This window comes from Leptosomus discolor, chromosome 2 (assembly GCF_034619465.1).
Source record: "Leptosomus discolor isolate bLepDis1 chromosome 2, bLepDis1.hap2, whole genome shotgun sequence".
Lineage (NCBI taxonomy): Eukaryota > Metazoa > Chordata > Aves > Leptosomiformes > Leptosomidae > Leptosomus > Leptosomus discolor.
Window position 1 is genome coordinate 94,763,417 of NC_141392.1, and position 19,054 is coordinate 94,782,470.

General features: G+C 40.4%; 1 protein-coding gene across 1 annotated transcript in view; it reads right to left on the bottom strand.

Annotated features, from left to right (window-relative positions):
* Positions 1–1,734: 1,734 nt before the first annotated feature.
* COL19A1 (collagen type XIX alpha 1 chain) overlaps positions 1,735–19,054 on the bottom strand; it is a 198,961-nt gene continuing 181,641 nt past the window's right edge. The window contains exons 44-50 of the mRNA XM_086461493.1: positions 18,635–18,670; positions 18,435–18,479; positions 12,564–12,734; positions 10,531–10,597; positions 8,498–8,653; positions 2,108–2,185; positions 1,735–1,871 (exon numbers count right to left, since the gene is read on the bottom strand). Of these exons, the coding sequence (XP_086317619.1) occupies positions 1,735–1,871; positions 2,108–2,185; positions 8,498–8,653; positions 10,531–10,597; positions 12,564–12,734; positions 18,435–18,479; positions 18,635–18,670 (690 nt within the window). The remainder of the gene's footprint in view (positions 1,872–2,107; positions 2,186–8,497; positions 8,654–10,530; positions 10,598–12,563; positions 12,735–18,434; positions 18,480–18,634; positions 18,671–19,054) is intronic.

The window sequence follows — 19,054 nt, forward strand, 5'->3', positions numbered from 1 at the left end:
TCTGTCACCTCTTGCACTCATCTTGCTCCTCTGGCCTGAGTGCAAGTGCTAGGAACTCTATTCAGAACAAATGCCAAGGTGTTTCTTTTTTTTAAAGACTCCCATCAGTCATTCCTTGCTGTTTTTAAGTAAAACCCAGAAGTCAGATGGATTCATGTCTCACAACAGCTTCTCTGGAACCCAGCACTTCCAATTTGGGAACGCTTCCCTGGTGGCTCAGTACTGCTCAAGCATGAAGTCACCAAAACCACTTCCCTGCCTGATGTGGGAGAGAATGAATGGCTTCCTAAGAGCCCTCAGTGCTGCCTTTGTACTACGGATTTATTCTGAGGTTGTGAGTTACAGCTGTCCATCTTCTCTCAATAACACCTTCACTTTCTCTTGCACTGTAGCAAATTGTGCAGGACTCACAATTTGCTACAGTGCAATAGAACAAGATCATCTGTTTCCTAATAATCAGGAACAAAACTTTGGCCATCCTTCCTCCCTCCTCAGAATCAGTCTCTGTGTGATCGATTTTCTCCATCTTTTCTTTTCATCAGCTCTTTGAGCTCTACAGGATTTACACTTTGTTCTGTTTGGCTCTTCACTGACAGAGGCTGGTCCTGTAGGATTTACTGAATGCCTGCAAACTGCATGCAGTCATGCTCTCTGTAGTACACCTTTCCAAGGAAGGTTTTGCATTTTTTCCAAATTTCTCTTGAACTCATAATTTTTTGCAACCAGTTATTAGGACCTGTGGGTTTTGCATTCTACTGTTTCCACGTTCTTCTCAAGCTTATTTTGGAACATCATTATTGCAGGAGGAAGAGGAAAGCTGCCACCAGCAAGATTGTGAAGTTCCTTCTTTGACTCTCTCACCGCGTACCCACCACCCTCTGCTCTAAAGCAAGGGGTTGTCTTTGCTTTAAGCAGACCAGCTTGTTTACAGGCAATGATACTACACTTACTAAGTCCACGTCACAGTTAGAAGATGTGCCAGTTCTCAGCTCGGAACATCAGCACCAGCCCTTAGCAGTTTAACGTCTGGAGTATACAATAACCATGACTAAACATCCAGTCAGGAGATGCTTCTCAGGGCTACACGTGGCAAATTTCCAGTCAGTCTGAAGCTAAATGTTGGATGGGATTAGAGAGATCATAAACACATCTTTGTTTCCTTCTTCGACATCTAGGAAGTGACTGAAACGGTAGGTAGTGTTCATGGTGCACAACACAGATCTGGTTCAGAAGGTGTGCTGGAGCCTCCTTGAGGCACGTGAACATTGTGTCTAAACAGAGTTCCCAGCGCTCCAGCTCAGGTCCTGCATTCGACATGAACGGCTAGGCTTTAAAACTTCAGAAAAGCATTTTCTCCATTTAAACTTCACCACCAGCAAGAAAAACAAAGCCAGCTTACATACTGAAGCATACATACTGTCTTAAGTTATAATAAAATATCTTTTGTCTGGAGAAAGAAGCTTATGAAAATTATTTGGGCCTATTTTTCCTCTAAGCAAAATAAATATGAAAAACATAACACATGGAATGCACTCTGGAAAATACATGTCATCATTTCCTAATCATGACACCGCAAATAACAGAAAAAGGCTCAGTTCTGTGCCTTATAAATGATCTATATACCATGCGGTGCCGAGGGGAAAAAAAAATGCACCAAATATTTCAAAGGTTAAATTAACTTATTGAGAGGAGTGAAAAGTGACGGTGAACCCAAGTGTCTAGGGGAGAGGGGTTTTATTTCCCGCTGGTGCGTGATCGAGTCTGTGATACGTGGTAATAGCAATCTGCCGGATTGCATCTCCCGTTGGGTCCAGGTGGGCCCTGCGGTCCGGGTGAGCCTGGCGATCCCGGTGGGCCTGGCAGGCCAGTAGCTGGCAAAACAAAGTGAGAATTAGCAGAGCCCTGGCCAAAGCGCGTGCAGTGCCCTGCACTTCCTCACTGGCGTCGGCTGCACGCCAGCTCATCTGCGAGAAGGCAGGTGGGTCTGACCTCACGCTACGACCGAGCTCAGGAGAAAAGGCACGGGCGTAAAACCGGCGTGAAAACCAGGGGAAAGGCCTGTTAGTTCATAAATGGCAATAGCAGGAATAAATCTGGAGACTTGTACCTGTAGGGCCGGGTGGTCCAGGGTTACCAGGCAGTCCAATTCCAGGCTCGCCTCTTTCCCCTTTCTGTCCTCTATAACCTACACAGAATAAAGACATGAAAATAAGAGCGTCCTCTTACTGTAAACAGTGATCTTCCATATTGCTCGTTGACAGGAAATTATCAAGACAAATGTAATTGGGAAAACAGTTGCTCACTTTTTTTCTGAGATTGCTTTTTTTTTTTTTCTGAGACATTTCTTACGTTTGTACGTTCATTCTGGAAAATATCAGCATTTCTAGCAGTAACCACTGCATCCTCTGTAAGAGGACTCTTGCTATGTTCACTAGCTGGACCCCAAGAACTTAAGTTACCTTCCTGAAGTTCCTCTAATAAAGAGCCGAACATGTATTCTGTTCCAGTGTTAACCTGCTCGATGAAGTGATATAAAGCACCAACCCAAAGGCCATCTGGAGTCTGACCAGCCCTTCTCTGATAGGCACAAACTGAACGAGACTTCTCCCTCTCCGCTCTACATAAATCTTTATCTCTGCACTTTTTAGACTGTAAACTGGTAGTTGTATGCTTAGATACTCCCCCATATGCGAGAAAAGACCCACTCCCCCTCCAGCATCGCACAGGTGCCCTTACATCAAATGAGGCATCTTTAGAGCTTGTGCAGATTTTGGGTTCTATCACGTGAGGCCTACTTTGACCCTAGTGGCTGTATGTTGTTAAAAAGGTGTGATTACCAATTACACTTTGAATATTTGTGTCCATTTTCTTCACAGGCCATATCTAAATAGCTACCATTTTCTCAGGTGCTGCAACTCATGCCCAACCCCTGTTTCTTTCTCCTTAAACTGTTTGTAAAAAGTTTTATTAGTTGGAAACACTCTCGTTGCTTTAGAGTGGTGGACTTGTGGTTATCAGTTTAACATTTTGCTTAATATTTCAAGTTAAGAATCCATCTACAAATGTACCTTTTCTGTTTAGACCATGTAATTTATGTAGGACAGGGGGTGAAGGCATTTTTTAAAGGAACAAGTGTGACACCTGCCACAAAACCCTTACTTTAAAAGGGATTATAAGGAAAGCCTCTTCTTCCTCAACACCTCAGACATTGGCATGTAAGGTGACATGTTGAAAATTAATTTGACAACTCCTTGGTTACATTTGGAACTAAATTTTTTCTGCTTCAGGGACCAGTATATTTCCAGTGTTGCATATGCCATACAATAAACTTCCTCTTGCGAAGAGCTGCAACTTAGTTTGAATTAAAAGAGAAGAGCCATGGCTGACCAGTCAGCATGGTGGTATCAATCCACCCGATGTCCCATGAAGATTAATGGGCACTGGCAGATGGATGGCAAAGGTTGACTTGTCAGTGTACTGTGGTCTATGGCAACACTGGTACTTTACATGACAATCCAGAAGGAAACTATTGTAAGTGCTGTGGGTACCAATTCAGGGTTGTTACAACAGACACAACGCAGTAGGAACAGTACACAGAGTATGCAAGCTTTCCATTAAACACAAGCTCATTATACGCTTTAGTAGAAAGACTATTATTCGTTGCCATCATTCTAAGTTTCAAAACAGAGCATCAATTACCTTACTCTTCTCTCAGCACCCCAACGAGGACATAAGAGCGAGGCAAAAACATTAGAAAATGCATGCAGAGTGACATGCATAACACAACAAAAGGAAATCAACTGTTTAAAAGCTCACAGAGAAACACACAATATTAATCATGCTTTTTGGTCACCGAGTTGCGTTACGCAGATTTGTACAAGGCATGCATGCACTCAAGCCATAAAGACTCAGAAAAAGGAATATGCAGGTGTTTGTATTAAATTGTGAATCTTGATTTTGCTCTTTAATGACCATAGCAGTATTAATAACTACATCAAGTTGGATTGCTCTGAATAACTTGTGTAATGCATAGTAGTTGCTGCTGTTTGAGAAGCTCAATCATACAAGGAGATCTATTACATTTCCTATTTATTATATATCTGTGTTTCTTAATTTACAATAGATAGTTACAGTACATTTCTCACTACAAACCCAGTTAGTTGTAATTTTACAAAGTAGTGCTGCCACTAATAATTTGTTTTGCATTTCTTTAGTTATGGGGAAAAGAAAGAAATCACATTTATGTTATATCACATTTACAGTCTCCATGATAACCAGTACTGCAGGTATCTGAGACACGATAATTGAAACTGGACTGAGATAGATCGAAAGATTCTGTAAACATCACTGGAATTCAAGACAATAAGGAAAACCCCCCACAACAGGACAAAGACTACCCTGCCAATGCAAATATATGATCCAGGGTAGCGTAAACCATTGCTGGCTGTATCTGAATACACAGGCAAAGGTGTAGTTTGTACACGGCGGCAAGTGGGTTCAGTTGACACTGAAGTTTAATACAAAAATTCCCAGATACCTTTTCTAAAAATAAGGTTTTATTTAATAGGGTGTAAGCATATTAGTAAACAGGCCTATATGTAAACAATCAAACAATGTAATGTGTAATTCTGGCAGGGAAATATTTGATTTTTAATGAGGTATATTTTGCTCAGAAGTAGGGCCATCATTACACTTCTAGAAGATAACAGCACCTTCTCTCTGAGCTTAAAGTGACAAACTCATACACAGTCAAAAGAAAATATTACCATACACATAAATCAGATTTTGATTTATTGTTTTAACATAAAGGCACATATAAGATCTATTTTTACTGGTAGAATTACAATCCCAGTAAAAGGTATCTGCTTAATTCAAAAGTTGACTGCTTTAGCAAAGCCTTTCACTCAGGTTTGAGAAGTTTTGTTGTGATTTCTATAGCCCAAAAGTTCTGGTATGTAAACCAGTACCCAACGTGGGTAGTAAGGTAGCAGTGTGTAGCAAGTATGTGTTCAAATGGACAAGTTTTCTTCTGCTTATCTATGAGTGCTGATAGCTAAAATACACATCCCAGTTTGGTGCTCTCCACAGACATCATGGTCAGAAGCATCACTACTGCAACACCCTCAGCTTTGCTTGGAAATGACACAAGTTCATGTCTATGAACCTGGAGGTAAAAAGTTCTCTCATTTCAACAGGTCCAAAAGGTATTCCACCTGTACCTGACAGGTAGTAGGTGGGTTTCAAATCACAGTAAACCAGATGAACTTCACCCTCCACAGCAAAGAACATTTTACAGAAGGTAACGTTTGAAACCAGTGCAGCTATTTCAGAAGAGTGACTGTGTCTGGACAACATCCACAATGGGTTCCTGATGTCAGCCAAGGTTTTTACTTGCTCCCACCATACAAAGTAATAATTATAATAAGAGACACAAATTTTACAACAGAGATTAGCAATACAGATAAGGAACTTTCACTATTCATCAGATGGTATTTTTCCTTCCTGAGCTGTAATGTTTGATTCCTTCACACTACCATGAGTTATGAGGACCTATAAAAACCTCGTTTCCTTAATTTGATAGGAACAGCAAAGTTTAACTATAGATTAAAACTTCTTTTCTCTATTGAGAAAAAAACAATAGTCATATTAACATAAAGGATCTCTGGATTGTAAAAATATCCCAAGATGGATTTGGTCTAATGGACCAGAATTCACTTACTATTATAGGTTTAAAAATCCAGTTATGTCAGTGGAGTTAATTGATCTAGATCCCCTAACACATGACAAGCTGACTGACTGTTTGCAAATAGACGATATTGCCACAGCTTGTCTATAAAGTCTTGAATAAACTTCCTGTTTCTGTGAGACATTAGCATCCTTTCAAACACACACAGAGTAAACAAGTTCCTCTGCTCCCTCTTAAACAGATGCTGTACATTTCACTGATAACACTGCCTCACGGTATTTGCTTGCTGATACATATACCATAGGTTATTTTTTTTTAAATTAAGGAAAAATATATGTAAAAATTATTCAATCACTATTTATATAAAGTCTGTTTAAATACCAAGTGGATGTTTCATAATTTAAATTGCAATTCTTTGTTGTTTTCTGTTTGCATGCTATGTTTTTATTGAGATTATTCTATAAAATAAAAATTATTTGTACCTGAACCACTGGGAAGTACCTGAGGTACACTATGAACAACCTTGCTAAAGGCCAGCAGGTAACAATTCTGGACTTCATTAGATATGAATGACTCTATGCCCAAGAGTCTAGCAATTCCTTAAATACACTTTTTGAAGGTCGTGCCTACACTTCTAAAAGTTTTTATCTATGTTTTCTACTTCTAGGACTAACCCCTACTTATTGGTTTGCTTTGCAGAAGGAGGCTCTAGTGGAATCTGGCCAGGGAACTGGGGGAACTGGCACCACACTGGAGGCATACAGAAGGACCGCAAGAGAAGCCACAAGTTAAGTTAAGCACCTCTTCAGACACACAGTGACACCTGCCTTTCCAGCTGGCTGGCTCTAGCAGGCTCTCTGCTCAGCGTGCAACATCACAAACAGGCTCTGGAGGTGTTTGTAGAGGTCTTGTTAACTGCACTCCAAAAGCATCTACTTCTTTTCATGGGCGGTATGGGACAAGTGTTTCCCTCGGCCAGCCCAGATGTATATTACTGCACGCAGCAAAACCCTGGCGTTGGTCATCTGGGCTACATCCAAGTGAGAAATACAGTAAGGAATATCTGTCAGTCAGTACCAAATGCCTGTTATGACCTGGGCATACGTGCACACAGCATGCTACCTTGATGGTCTCAGCGACACATGCAGGCAACATGCTTCTCCAGGAAGTCTTGTCTGCTATGTCTTTTATGGCTGAAAATAAGATGGAATACAGGAGGATTCTTTTCAGTCTGCTCAGAGATTTGAAATTTTTTTTACTGTTGGCACGTAACACCACACACAGGCACAACTGGGAAAGGCATGAAGGGTATTGGTAAGTGAGCTTCACTCACAGGACCATCTCTTACTCAGAGTGTAAAAAGGAGACACGACAAATTTTTGGTTTTCTTTCCTTGGAAGTATAATTTCGTATGTAATTTGATGTATTAGAGAAGTAAATGCTTCTCACTTTTACCTTTTACTAATCAAACCAGAGTACTGAGCATATCAGTAAAATAAATGGAAATCCTGTGTACATGGGGCACTACTTTTACTTAAGCATAAGGCATGAAAAAGCAGCTTTATTTTTTTTTTTTTTTTTTCAAGCATAGCTATCATCTTTACTCTTGATGCTTACTAGCTGGAAATGAAACCTAGTACAACTTTTCACTTCCCAGAAGCATCTGTGACTATCCACCACATACATCATCATTGAACAATCTGGCACTGACATTGAAGTTGACTGTTTACAGTGATCTGAATAGTTAGGTAATGATGAAGTCAGTGTTGTAAGATTCTAAGCCTTTTATTGTTTTCCTTGATCCTTTATTCTTGTTCTTCTCATTCTGAGCTCATCACATTTTTCAAGCTTCTGTCAGAGGTTTGCGCTTATCAATGTTAGTAAGTCTTTATTCTTCTGATAGCTTTAGGATCCACACATCTTCAGCTTTGCTCTCATGTTCTTCATTCCAGTCTGACTTGCTCTGACTCCAGAGCAGACCAAACTAACAAAAGATAATAAAGAACTACCTACAGATAAACTGCAAATTACATATTACCCACCCACAAAATATTCATCGATAAAGTCTTTTTTCCTTTTATTCTGTTCACTTCCTTTTAATCTCCGAGAGGCTGACTCTACAGTAAAGCACAGCTACAATGAGCCTGGATCCCTTGAAGCTAATTTTGCAGTGAAAGACAGTTCAGTGAAACCAGAGTCCTATACTGTCCAACTGCATTGCAATGTGCAAATTACTGTTTGGGGCATAGTGAAAAGCTGATTAAGCTGAAACTGATCTGTGAAAATGGATTAGTCCATTGTAAGAATTCGTGTGGTAACATTTCAGTTTTCACTGCTTCTTAAAGAATAATATTTGCCTTCAGTTTTTCCTCTCCTGTGCTGTCTCAGGATCAGAGCTGAGAGCACTCAGACTCGGGAGATCGAGTTTTGTTTCTTAAATAAGATGTCTCTCAATATGGAACAGGATCTAAGTAGTTACAGTAGAGTGATGGCATGGTTTTTCTTCCTTGTTAAAATATTTTGGAGGAAAAAATAACTGCTACAGTAGATATCTGTCAGCTTTAGATATCTACCAGTAATTAACTTTATCACTTATTAGAATAAAAAGCACTGATTAGGAGTTTTTAATCGGTAAAATCCACACATTTACTATGGGTTAATATTTAGATCTAGTCTGGAAAAACATAAGTACAGTTTTAAAAGTTAATCATTAGGAAGCTAGATAGGTAATCCTGGTTTATTTAATAATTATTAGCAAGTGTATAAAGATTTCAAGATACAATTCATGGGAACATTTTTTGGAATTCCTACCTTGAATTCCACGTTCTCCTGGTGGCCCTGGCAAACCGTCCTTTCCTGGTGGCCCTGGTAACCCATCTTTTCCTGGGGGCCCTGGTTTTCCATGAGCTTGGGAGGCAAGCATTGCAGCAGGCAGCTTCAGCTGGGACATAAACTGAGCCATCCTTTCTTCATTAACAAAAGACACAAGAAAAAGTGGGTGAGAAATCTGATAGCAAAGTACAGGAAAATAAATCCCAACCCCCCAGCTAAAGTAAGTATATGGAAGTTAGGTGTTTCATCCTTCTATGTGTCAAGGTATTAAATGCTCCTGTAAGTACTGAGGCCTTCAGTTCCAACTCAGACTCATGTCTGAGCCTCTACCCTTTGAAATAATCTGAATGAATCTGTACTAAAGTTTCTATTACTACTCTCTTTTACTAATGTATTCCAGTATTTCAAATGACTTCTGACTCCTGTTCACGGAAGTACTTAAAATACATGAACACAGAATAATTAATACTTAGCACCCCTATGAAGGACCTGATGTGTTTGTAACTCATACTAAGTTGCAAAGTAGACCCTAAATGTGCTGAAACCGTGAAAACAGTTGTGAAAAAAACCGTAAGTGCTCAGCAAACATTATTAATTGCAGAGATTTCAGCATGAACTGTTCATGCTGGGGGAATAAAACAACATTTCAGTGTTCCTTAGAGGTAGAAAAAATAGGTACTAACCTTGAATCTGTCCCATTTATACCAGAGTAAAAAATTTAACTAAGCCTTCCACAACTTAACAAGTATTTACTGAGGTGGAGTTTTAAGAAGGAAAACAAACAAACAAACAAACAAAAAACAGAGTAAAGAGAACAGTGGGCATCAATCAAAAAATAAGCAAGGTGATAGAAAATAGGAAAAGTGAAACAAAGCCAAAAATAGAAGATCTGTAAGAACGCTAGTGAGTTGTAGAAAATGCAATAGCTATAAAGACAAAAACTAATATTCCCTACAGGCAGGATAGCTTTTAATACATTGTTTTTACAAATAGACTAAATACGTGTTACCATTCAATTTGAATGGGAAAAGGAGGTAAGTTCAGCCAACAAACTGCTCTTGAAATACATCGTTAGGTTGAACTTCTATGGGGTAGTACCCTGGGGAAGGGTGAAAAAACCCAAAACGGTAGCCTTGTTATAAAATGAAAAACTGCCTGAATAATTTAAAAAGTCTCAAACTTTACATGATTTCTTTTATCCCTAAAACATAAAAGGTTTTCTCTCCACAATTATTAATGACAAAAGAGTTAAGTATATTGCAGACACAAAAAATGCATTTGCAATGGAAGAGAAACTACTGTTAAGAGGTGTTTGAGCAGAAGCTTGTTTCAGACACCTACCTGAGTCACAGCTCTTCAACCCTGACTAAGAAAAAGCTGGGAAGAAAAAAATTTCCTTTTCAGAGTAGGGGCACCTAAGAAAACTCACGGAGTACAAAGGCCTTGGCTGAATCTGGTATTTGCCTAAAACTGTGCCAGAAGATGGTGGTCTGCAAAGAAGCTTTGAAGCTCAGCAGGGGTGTTTGCTGAAAATGCGTGGCAGTTTAGACCTGCATGAATGCAAGCTGTCAAGCCTTTCTCTCATTTAGACAGTCATCCACTAAGAGGCCAAAATAATTAGATATTTCTATTGTCTCCACTTCAATAAATCTTCAATGTCTTAAAGATCCGCTGCAGATAAATATCTGCAATAATATATGATATATATATCTATCTACCATGATACATACATATATTTTCTATTGTGATTTGGAGCAAACTACCTTTTAATGATAATCTTTTACATAAGGAAATACTCTGGTTTACAGATACTATAATTTATAATTATTTGAACATAATTATATCAAGCAGACTTAAACAGCAGTTAAACACAGCTACACCACAAGGCAGCTGCTAAGTCCAATGTAAGTTAGATGACACCTAAAGAAATGTATATAAAGGCTGTAGGGACGTAAAACATTTAGAACAGAACTTAATTTAAGATTTACAAGTATAATACTCCATTTTCTTACCTTCAAAAACCTTAAGAACCTCTTGTTTGATATAATTTTTTATTTCTTCAAGGGAAACTGTATCAGCCTGTGAGGAAAAAAAAAGGTGATATGTATAAGAAGAAACATACAGATGCTATAAAAATTAAAAAATGTTGAAATTAGCATTAAAAACGTAAAGCTTTCGCCAAAATTTAAACCATTTAACATATTTGTGTAATTTACTTAACCACAAAGGCCACTTTATTGCAAATACATTATAACATTATAAAGACCACTAATATCATGAAGTGGAAGAGGCACATCTTCCAGATGAACACAGAATCACATAATGGTTTGGATTGGGAGAGACCTTAAAGACCATCTAGTTCTGACCCCCCTCAAAGCTCCATCCAGTCTGGCCTTGAACACTGCCAGGATGGGGCAGCCACAGCTTCTCTGGGCAACCTGCTCCAGTGTCTCACCACCCTCATAAGGAAAGAATTTCTTCCTTATATCTAATCTAAATCTCCCCTCTTTCAGTTTGAAACCGTTACCCCTCGTCGTGTCACTGGACCCTCTGATCAAGAATCCCTCCCCACCTTTCCTGTAGGCCCCCGTTGAAGCACTGGAAGGCCACTCTAAGATCTCCCCGAAGGCTTCTCTTCTCCAGGCTGAACAACCCCAACTCCCCCAGCCTGACCTCACAGGGGAGGTGCTCCAGTCCCCTGATCACCTTTGTGCCCCTTCTCTGGACCTGCTCCAGCAGATTGATGTCTAAGGCCTGCTTATGTTGGGGGCCCACAGCTGGACGCAGCACTGCAGGTGGGGTCTCACCAGAGAGGTATAGAGGGGGAGAATCACCTCCCTCGACCTGCTGGCCACGCTGCTTTTGATGCAGCCCAGGATGCGATTTGCTTTCTGGGCTGTGAGCGCACACTGCTGGCTCGTATTCAGTTTTTCATCCACCAGCACGCCCAAGTCTTTCTCCCCAGGGCTGCTCTCGATCCACTCATTGTCCAGCCTGTATCTGTGCTTGGGATTGCCCTGACCCAGATGCAGGACCTTGCACTTGGCCTTGTCGAACTTCACGAGGTTCGCACAGGCCCACCTCTCCAGCCTGTCAAGGTCCCTCTGGATGGCCTCCCTTCCCTCCAGCCTGTCCGTCACACCACAGAGCTTAGTGTCGTTGGCAAACTTGCTGAGGGTGCACTCAATCCCACTGTCCATGTCACTGACAAAGATGTTAAACAGCACCGGTCCCACTACTGAACCCTGAGGAGTGCCACTTGTCACTGGTCTCCGTTCGGACATTGAGCTGTTGACCCTGACTCTTTGAGTACGACCATCCAGCCAATTCCTTAAGCACCAAGTGGTCCATCTGTCAAATCCATGTCTCTCCAATTTAGAGACAAGGATAATCAGCATGTCATGTGCATGGCAATTAAGACAGTAAGGATGGTCAGCGTCGCCACTATGCTTTACTTGCCTTTTGCATAGCATTTGCCAACTCCTCACCCTCTCTAGGGACTAACTGCTTTGATACACAGCTAACTAACTAGAACTGCATCACAGGACCAATAGCTTCACTGGAAAATCTTTTTAGAGCTTTTCCCTATCTGATTGAGTGTATAAAGAAGCCGTAACATGGATGTGTGCCTGTGTACACATGAAGAAAAAAGAAGATATCTACAACTGACAGGCAGCATTTCATTGCTCATTTCCCTGTTACTGAGTACCATTTTTGTCTGCCTCCTTTTCTTTCTCAGTTGCAAAGACCTATACTTTAGCTCTTAAGCTTATGAAAACTGAGTAGCCATATTGATTTGTCAGGAGCTAAATATATAATTAATTAAAGTTTATCCATAGCACATGTTTTAAAAAAAGAAAACAAAAAACTGCTTGATCACTTGGCTATATTTTTCCACCTCTTAATTGAACACTGAAATTATCTGAGAGATTATCTTAGTTTTGCTGATACTGTGGTATTGCTGTTGTATTTCCACTGCTCAGCACATTCTACCTTCACATCGTCTGAATTCACAAGCAATGAAGGAAAACTTGTATTTACTTACTGGAAACCCTGGAGGTCCTGGTGAACCTGGGGGACCTTGATGACCTGGTGATCCTGGATAGCCTCTGTCTCCTTGAGGCCCAATAGGACCCACATCCCCCTTTTCTCCTGATGGGCCAGGTTTCCCTCGTTCGCCTTGTGGACCTTTGTCCCCTGGAATACCCTGATCTCCCTATGTGAAAGGAAAGCAGAAAGAAAACCATTGCACACAGTGGAACAAACTACGAAAACTCACCCAAGAATGCTAAAGAGAAAATTCTTCCCTTTTCAGAAATAGGTTTTATGAGTCATGCAGGGAAGCTGATTTTACAGGGTAACCCTTGTCTCTGAAAACACAGCAAGTAACATTTTGTTTTCTTACAGTTTTAATGTTGAAGCCAATGACCAAAAAAATAGCTTGACTCTGTAACCCATTTTTCAAGGACAGAACTTGTGTGCAGAAAGTTTACGGCCCTTATATGAGGATCTAGAAATGTCAAACATAGCATAAATAGAATTTAGGTGCTCGAATTCCCCCAGGCACAAGGCATCAGGCTTTTTTCTGTAACTTTCCCTAGAAGGCTAATATTTTATTTCCGCGTGTTAACAAAAGGTCAATTAATCAAAGAAACAACAAATACACAAATCCATTTATAATAAGTGAAGTCCTTGCAAACAAAATAAATTTAAGGTCAATGTTCCGGCCAGCAACAGCTTCCATAATGGCTGAGATGGCATTTAGATTTATTTGTGAGGAATTAAATCTTTTAGAGTGACTTAAAGTATTAGCTATTAGTTCACTGAACTACAGCTGTGGAGCAGAGTGCCACAAGTCACACGTTCAGATTGTTAATGAAAAGCTGGCAGTTCTTAAGGGTCACTGACTGCCCTTGCTGCATCCACTTAAGCTAAGGTTAGGCTCCACCATAAGCAGCAAACAGCACCAATAATCGACTACACCCTTACTAGATAATTCCAGAATCTACATTTATAAAAGAATGGAATCAATTGCATTCTAATCTACAGCAAGTGCTGGTAAACTGTATCCAGATCTGAAATATCATTGACTGATAAACCAATTAATGTGTAGTTACATTGTTAAGTCACATTTACATAACTTGTAAAGACTGAAAAAGAAAGAAAGAAAGGTAAGGATGTAAGTAGGAGGTTGCATAACATTTTTATTATCTATCTGTCCTCCAATCTGTACGATTTCCAGTGAGTTAGAGCATATTACTGACTATAGCCAAGCTTCACTACAAAGACCACTGTAACTTGTGACGTTTTGTTGAATTCATTGGAACCACAATGCACTCCCAATTGGAGTTTAAATTGCCCTCAGTAAGAACGCAGAGGCTCTGAACTCTGAAAAACTATCATAAGAAAAAAAAACGAACTGTGAAAATCTTGTTAAAGTGTCAAAAAGACCTCCTCATCTCACACCTGTATTTTTAAAGACTGTGGTGGGCTGACCTTGGCTGCCTGCGAGGTACCCACCCAGGTGGTCTCTCACTCCCCCTCCTCAACAAGACAGGAGGAGAAAATGAGGTGAAAAGCTTGTGAGTCATGACAAGGACAGTGGGACCACTCACCAATTACCATCAGGCGAAAACAGACTGAACTGGGGGAAGATTAATCCAATTTATTGCAAATTAATGACAGGGCAGGAGAGTGAGACCTTCCCCTCAACCCACCCCCTTTCTTCCCAGGCTCAACTTTACTCCTCCACCTCCTCCCTCCAAACGGTGCAGGGGGATGGGGAACTAGAGGTGCAGTCAGTCCTTAACACTTAGTCTCTGCTGCTCCTTCCTTCTCACATTCTTCTCCTGCTCCAGTGTGGTGTCCTGCCCATGGGATACCGTCCTTCATGAACTGCTCCAGTGTGGATCCTTCCCACAGGCTGAAGTTCTTCAGGAATGGACTGCTCCAGTGTGGGTCCCCCATGGGGGACAGTTTCTGCCTGAAAATCTACTCGGGCTCCTCTCCATGTGCTGTAGGTCTTGACAGGAGCCTGCCCCTGTGTGAGCTCTCCATGGGCTGTATCTTCCCGCAGGGCTCATCCACCTGCTCCAGCATGGTGTTCTCCACAAGCTGCAGGATGGATATCTGCTCCATCATGGTCCTCCATGGGCTGCAGGAGGACAGCCTGCTTACCATGATGATCTCCACAGGCTGCAAGGGAATCTCTGTTCCAGTGCCTGGAGCACCTCCTCCCCCTCCTTCTTCACCCACCTTGGTGGCCACATAGTTGTTTCTCTCACATTTTCTCACTCCCCTCTCCCAGCTGTTGTGCAGCATTTTTTACCCTTTCTATCACACAGGCAGTACCACCATCACTGATGGGCTCAGCCTTGGCCAGCAGCAGGTCTGTCTTGGAGCTGGCTGGCATTGGCTCTGTCGGACATGCGGGAAGCTCCTGGTGTCTTCTCACAGAGCCCATCCCTGCAGCCCCCCCTGTTACCAAAACCTTGCCATGTAAACCCAGTGCAACCTGTCAAACTACTAACGCTATCACAGAGTCAGGGAAATCAGCGTGACGTGAAAACAACCTCAGCATGATTATGTTTATTGTGTTTCTCTTGAAAGACCTATCCTGCCAATACTGCAGATGACTAATTTCCACTTACAGTTTCCGGGCATTAGTATTTTGGGCAAAACTCTAATGATATGCAGCATATGAATGATTTCCAACAAACACACAGATAATCTAGATATTCAGTAATAAAAAGACAAGATATGATGTGATACCCAAAAGACACCTGTAACTGTTGACAGAGACACGCAAATTTTCAACAGTTGATGGGAGCAGGAAAGGGAGCGTATGTGCATTGGGGGAACTGGAAGAGTACTGCTCTGATGGAAGAGGCATACCTTTTCAAGTTTCTATAAATTTTAAGATTTATAGGACAAAGTGTTCTGTCCTGCATACAGCTACTGTATCAGGACGTGTATTGCAACATCTTGAGAAATTCAGGGCAGAGGAAGGATTCGACTGAGAAGCAGAACTTTTGTAGTCTGCAGGGAAGAGGCTCTTTCTTGGCCTTAAAGTTTTTCCATCCAAACTCAATCTCCCACTTCACTCACAGCATCCTGAAACGTTATGAAATTGAAGAGCAACTCCTGTTCTACCATATGTTACTGCAAAACTTGAAAGAGGTATACTTTAATACAATTTTAGTTTAGTCGCTTTTTTGAAGATTGAAGTCCAGTACAGGATTCTGTGATTCTATAGGGAGCCACTGAACACACCATTTTGTCTAACAGTGCTTTCATGAGACCACACACACATGCATGCACCTGCATATACAAAAAAAGCTGCCTGAAGATTACTATGCTTACAAGAAGCCTTCATTAGAAACATCTTTAAGGCATAAGTATACATACATCATTTCTCAGGTTTATAACCCTACAGAGTAGGTATGGATAGTTATTCTACCAGAAGTAAAGAAAAATGCAGGTTTTTCTAAGACCATGCTGCTATGGCAGTGCGAAGATGATCCTGGGATTTCTTTTCTTCTAAAGGATTCCCATTTTACAGATGGACAATGTGTAGGAGGCATATCAAACACTACAGCCACTTTTCAAACAAGAATTTCTTTTAACTGCCTCCAGTGTTTTCTTTATGCTTGGAAGAAGCTCCTTGTAAAAATTCATAAAACTAGGTCATATCTTGCTCCAGATTCCTCTTGAAACCCTCCTTCACTATGAATTGTACAAACCCAGGGCAGGACTTTAGTGTTTTGTGATCTCTGCCTACGGTGCTGATGTATCCTCCTTTCTAGTTTCTCCTCCTTTCTAGTGTTCTCCCATCTCTTGCATTTAATCTTGTACTAAATTCTGTGCAGAAGGTTTTGCCAGGGTTTCTACATGCTCTGGTCCAGTGGGCTCCCAGTCTGTGATCCAGGTATGCAGATAATAGCAACAAATGAGCCAACCACCAGTACTTCAATCTGTTGTTGAAATGACTTGAAAGGCATATTTCTAATTGGTATAAACCACATGTTTTCAACTGGTTTGTCACCCAGTTTATAAAGTAGTAATAAGAGCAGTGTTTAGTCACTCAAAGGCTGTGTAAGATTATTTCAGCCCAGGTGACTTCTTCCTTCTTAAAACAGATTCTACAAGGACATACTTACACTAGACATGAAAACCTCAAGAGTTTTATTCTGTCCTTCCAATTTTGATGCTTCTCTTTTCTGTAATTGCAACTGCTGGTCTCATACTGAAGGAGTGCGCTGTACAGCAGTAATAATAATGGCTGCAAGAAAACCTTGACTTTGTGTTATTTTCTGTAATCATTGCAATCTCTCTCACTGTAACAGCTGATCCAGAGGGGGGAAAAAAATACAATCAACACTCCCACTGATCTCTTATCCAAGATGGAAACTTCTGCTGTGTATTTCACTGTCATTTCTTAGGCAGACCTCCCCTTGTTTTCAACAAACCTTTTCTTTTCCTCCAGAATTTTAAGGAATAACCAATAGGTTTCTGAAAACCGTATTCAGATACTGCGTTGGGCATATTTATATCTTTCCTGTTACAAAAGGTTGTGAGATATTTTGATTATCACTTGAGACAAAAATACTTCTGGGAAGTGATTTATTTTTTAACAAGTATTTATATATTTCTTTTCTTTTTATACATGTGTGTGTCTAAATATATATGTTTATTTTACTCTGTACAGAGAGAGCTAGATCATGACATGTTTGCCAGTGATCTCAGTAATGAGAGCAGATTCAGGCACCTGTGACCTCTCTGAGAGCAAGCAAATATCCATATTTACATCTATAACTACCTGAACATGTGTGTACACGTATGTGTATATATATATATATACACACACACACACACACTCTGTCACCAATGAGTCTGGAATAAATACACCCTTTCCTCTTACCCTGAAGCTTCCCAAGTTTCACTCTGATGAAGCAAGCTAATGTTGTGTCTCTGTCTCTCACACACTTTTTCAGCATCCTCCTCCCTGTCAGTATGTTTCAAGACCATGCACTTACAGGTCCACCCTCTTCTTCTGGTTGTACGTGTTCAGTACTATTTGCAGAGCATTCAGATAGACTGACACCGAGAAGGTCAAAGCTGAGCGGTGTAATGCAGTACACAGTAGGTGATACAATAAGAAGGTTCTTACATTTTATTTGTGTTCTTAAAGGCAGAAACAAAACATTGCAAACAACTTTTTTTAAGGGACGATTATTGTAATAACGGTTAAAACTTCATGTCTCCTCAATGTCATAAAGCAGCATTTCCTTTTCCAGATTACACAGGGAGGTGCTTTTCTGATTCATCAAATAAATGTATCAACTGCATTAGCACAGGAGGGCTTTAGCAACATTATGACACGAGGAGAGTATGCGTTAGGATTTTCTTTGCTCTAGCGAAACAGAAGATCACCTCTCACCGCCTGTACTAATTCCTGTCCACCATGATCTTGTTACCATGGACAGAACTGTCTAAACATTCTGGGAAGCAGCAAGTTATTGCACTGGCATTCCTGCTGCCTAAGTGTAACAAGCTTGTTTTATATAAAACTTGATTTGTGTTTGTGACATGTAAAGATCCCAGGGATGACAATGGGGCAAGCATTATAGCTCTTGCAAAGTTTGACAGCATCACATTCCAATTTTCAACCTATTGACCAATTTACACAATCCAGGACAACTGTGTTAGAAGGCCTATAAAATGCGTTTTCCCTCTAAATGCAGAAGCCAATTCAATTCTAATTACCTAAAGTAGTGTCTAGGACTAAGAGACTTGTCTAAAGGACTTCTTGAATTCACAGAGAATTAATTTCTTGGTTTTGCTTGTAAAATATGTGCTGATGACATACTTATATGCTCAGTAAAAAGAAAAAAAGTTATTAAAACAAGGGACTTACACGTTCTCCTTTCGGTCCTCTGTCTCCTGGTCTCCCCACAGCACCCTGAAAAGTTGTTTTTGAAAAAAGATAAACATACTGCTTAAAGATTTGTTTGTATATTCACCTGTTAGCAGAATAGAAAGCAACTGCCTAGGATTAACAATTACGGTATCTGTGAAGAATAAAATACACTAGTATGCAAAAGCATGTTTTCCTACCGGAGGACCTGGCAATCCATCTTTTCCATTGATTCCCTATAAAAAAAACAATAAAACAGTTTTTTAATAAATATGCTTATGCATATAAAGGGTAAAGCTCAATGTTTACTGCTGGTACCAGTACACGTTCTGAAGTTGCAGAGGCAGCACTTTGTGTGGTTACAATATAGAAATACTGACAGAGAGTCTTGAGATGTGAATTAGCAGAGGTTAGGGCAATACTGAACTGCAAGCACATTAAATTTGAGCTGAAAGTAGAGAAAAAAAAAAATCATCATCAGAGTATGTTAACAATTGCATGATGCCAGACAATGGCATGATAAAAGCTCTGGCACTATTTAATTTACTAGTATATACATAGATCTGCGTAAGCAGCAAACTTGCTGCTATTTCACTCAGTGAGAAAGAAGGACTTGCATG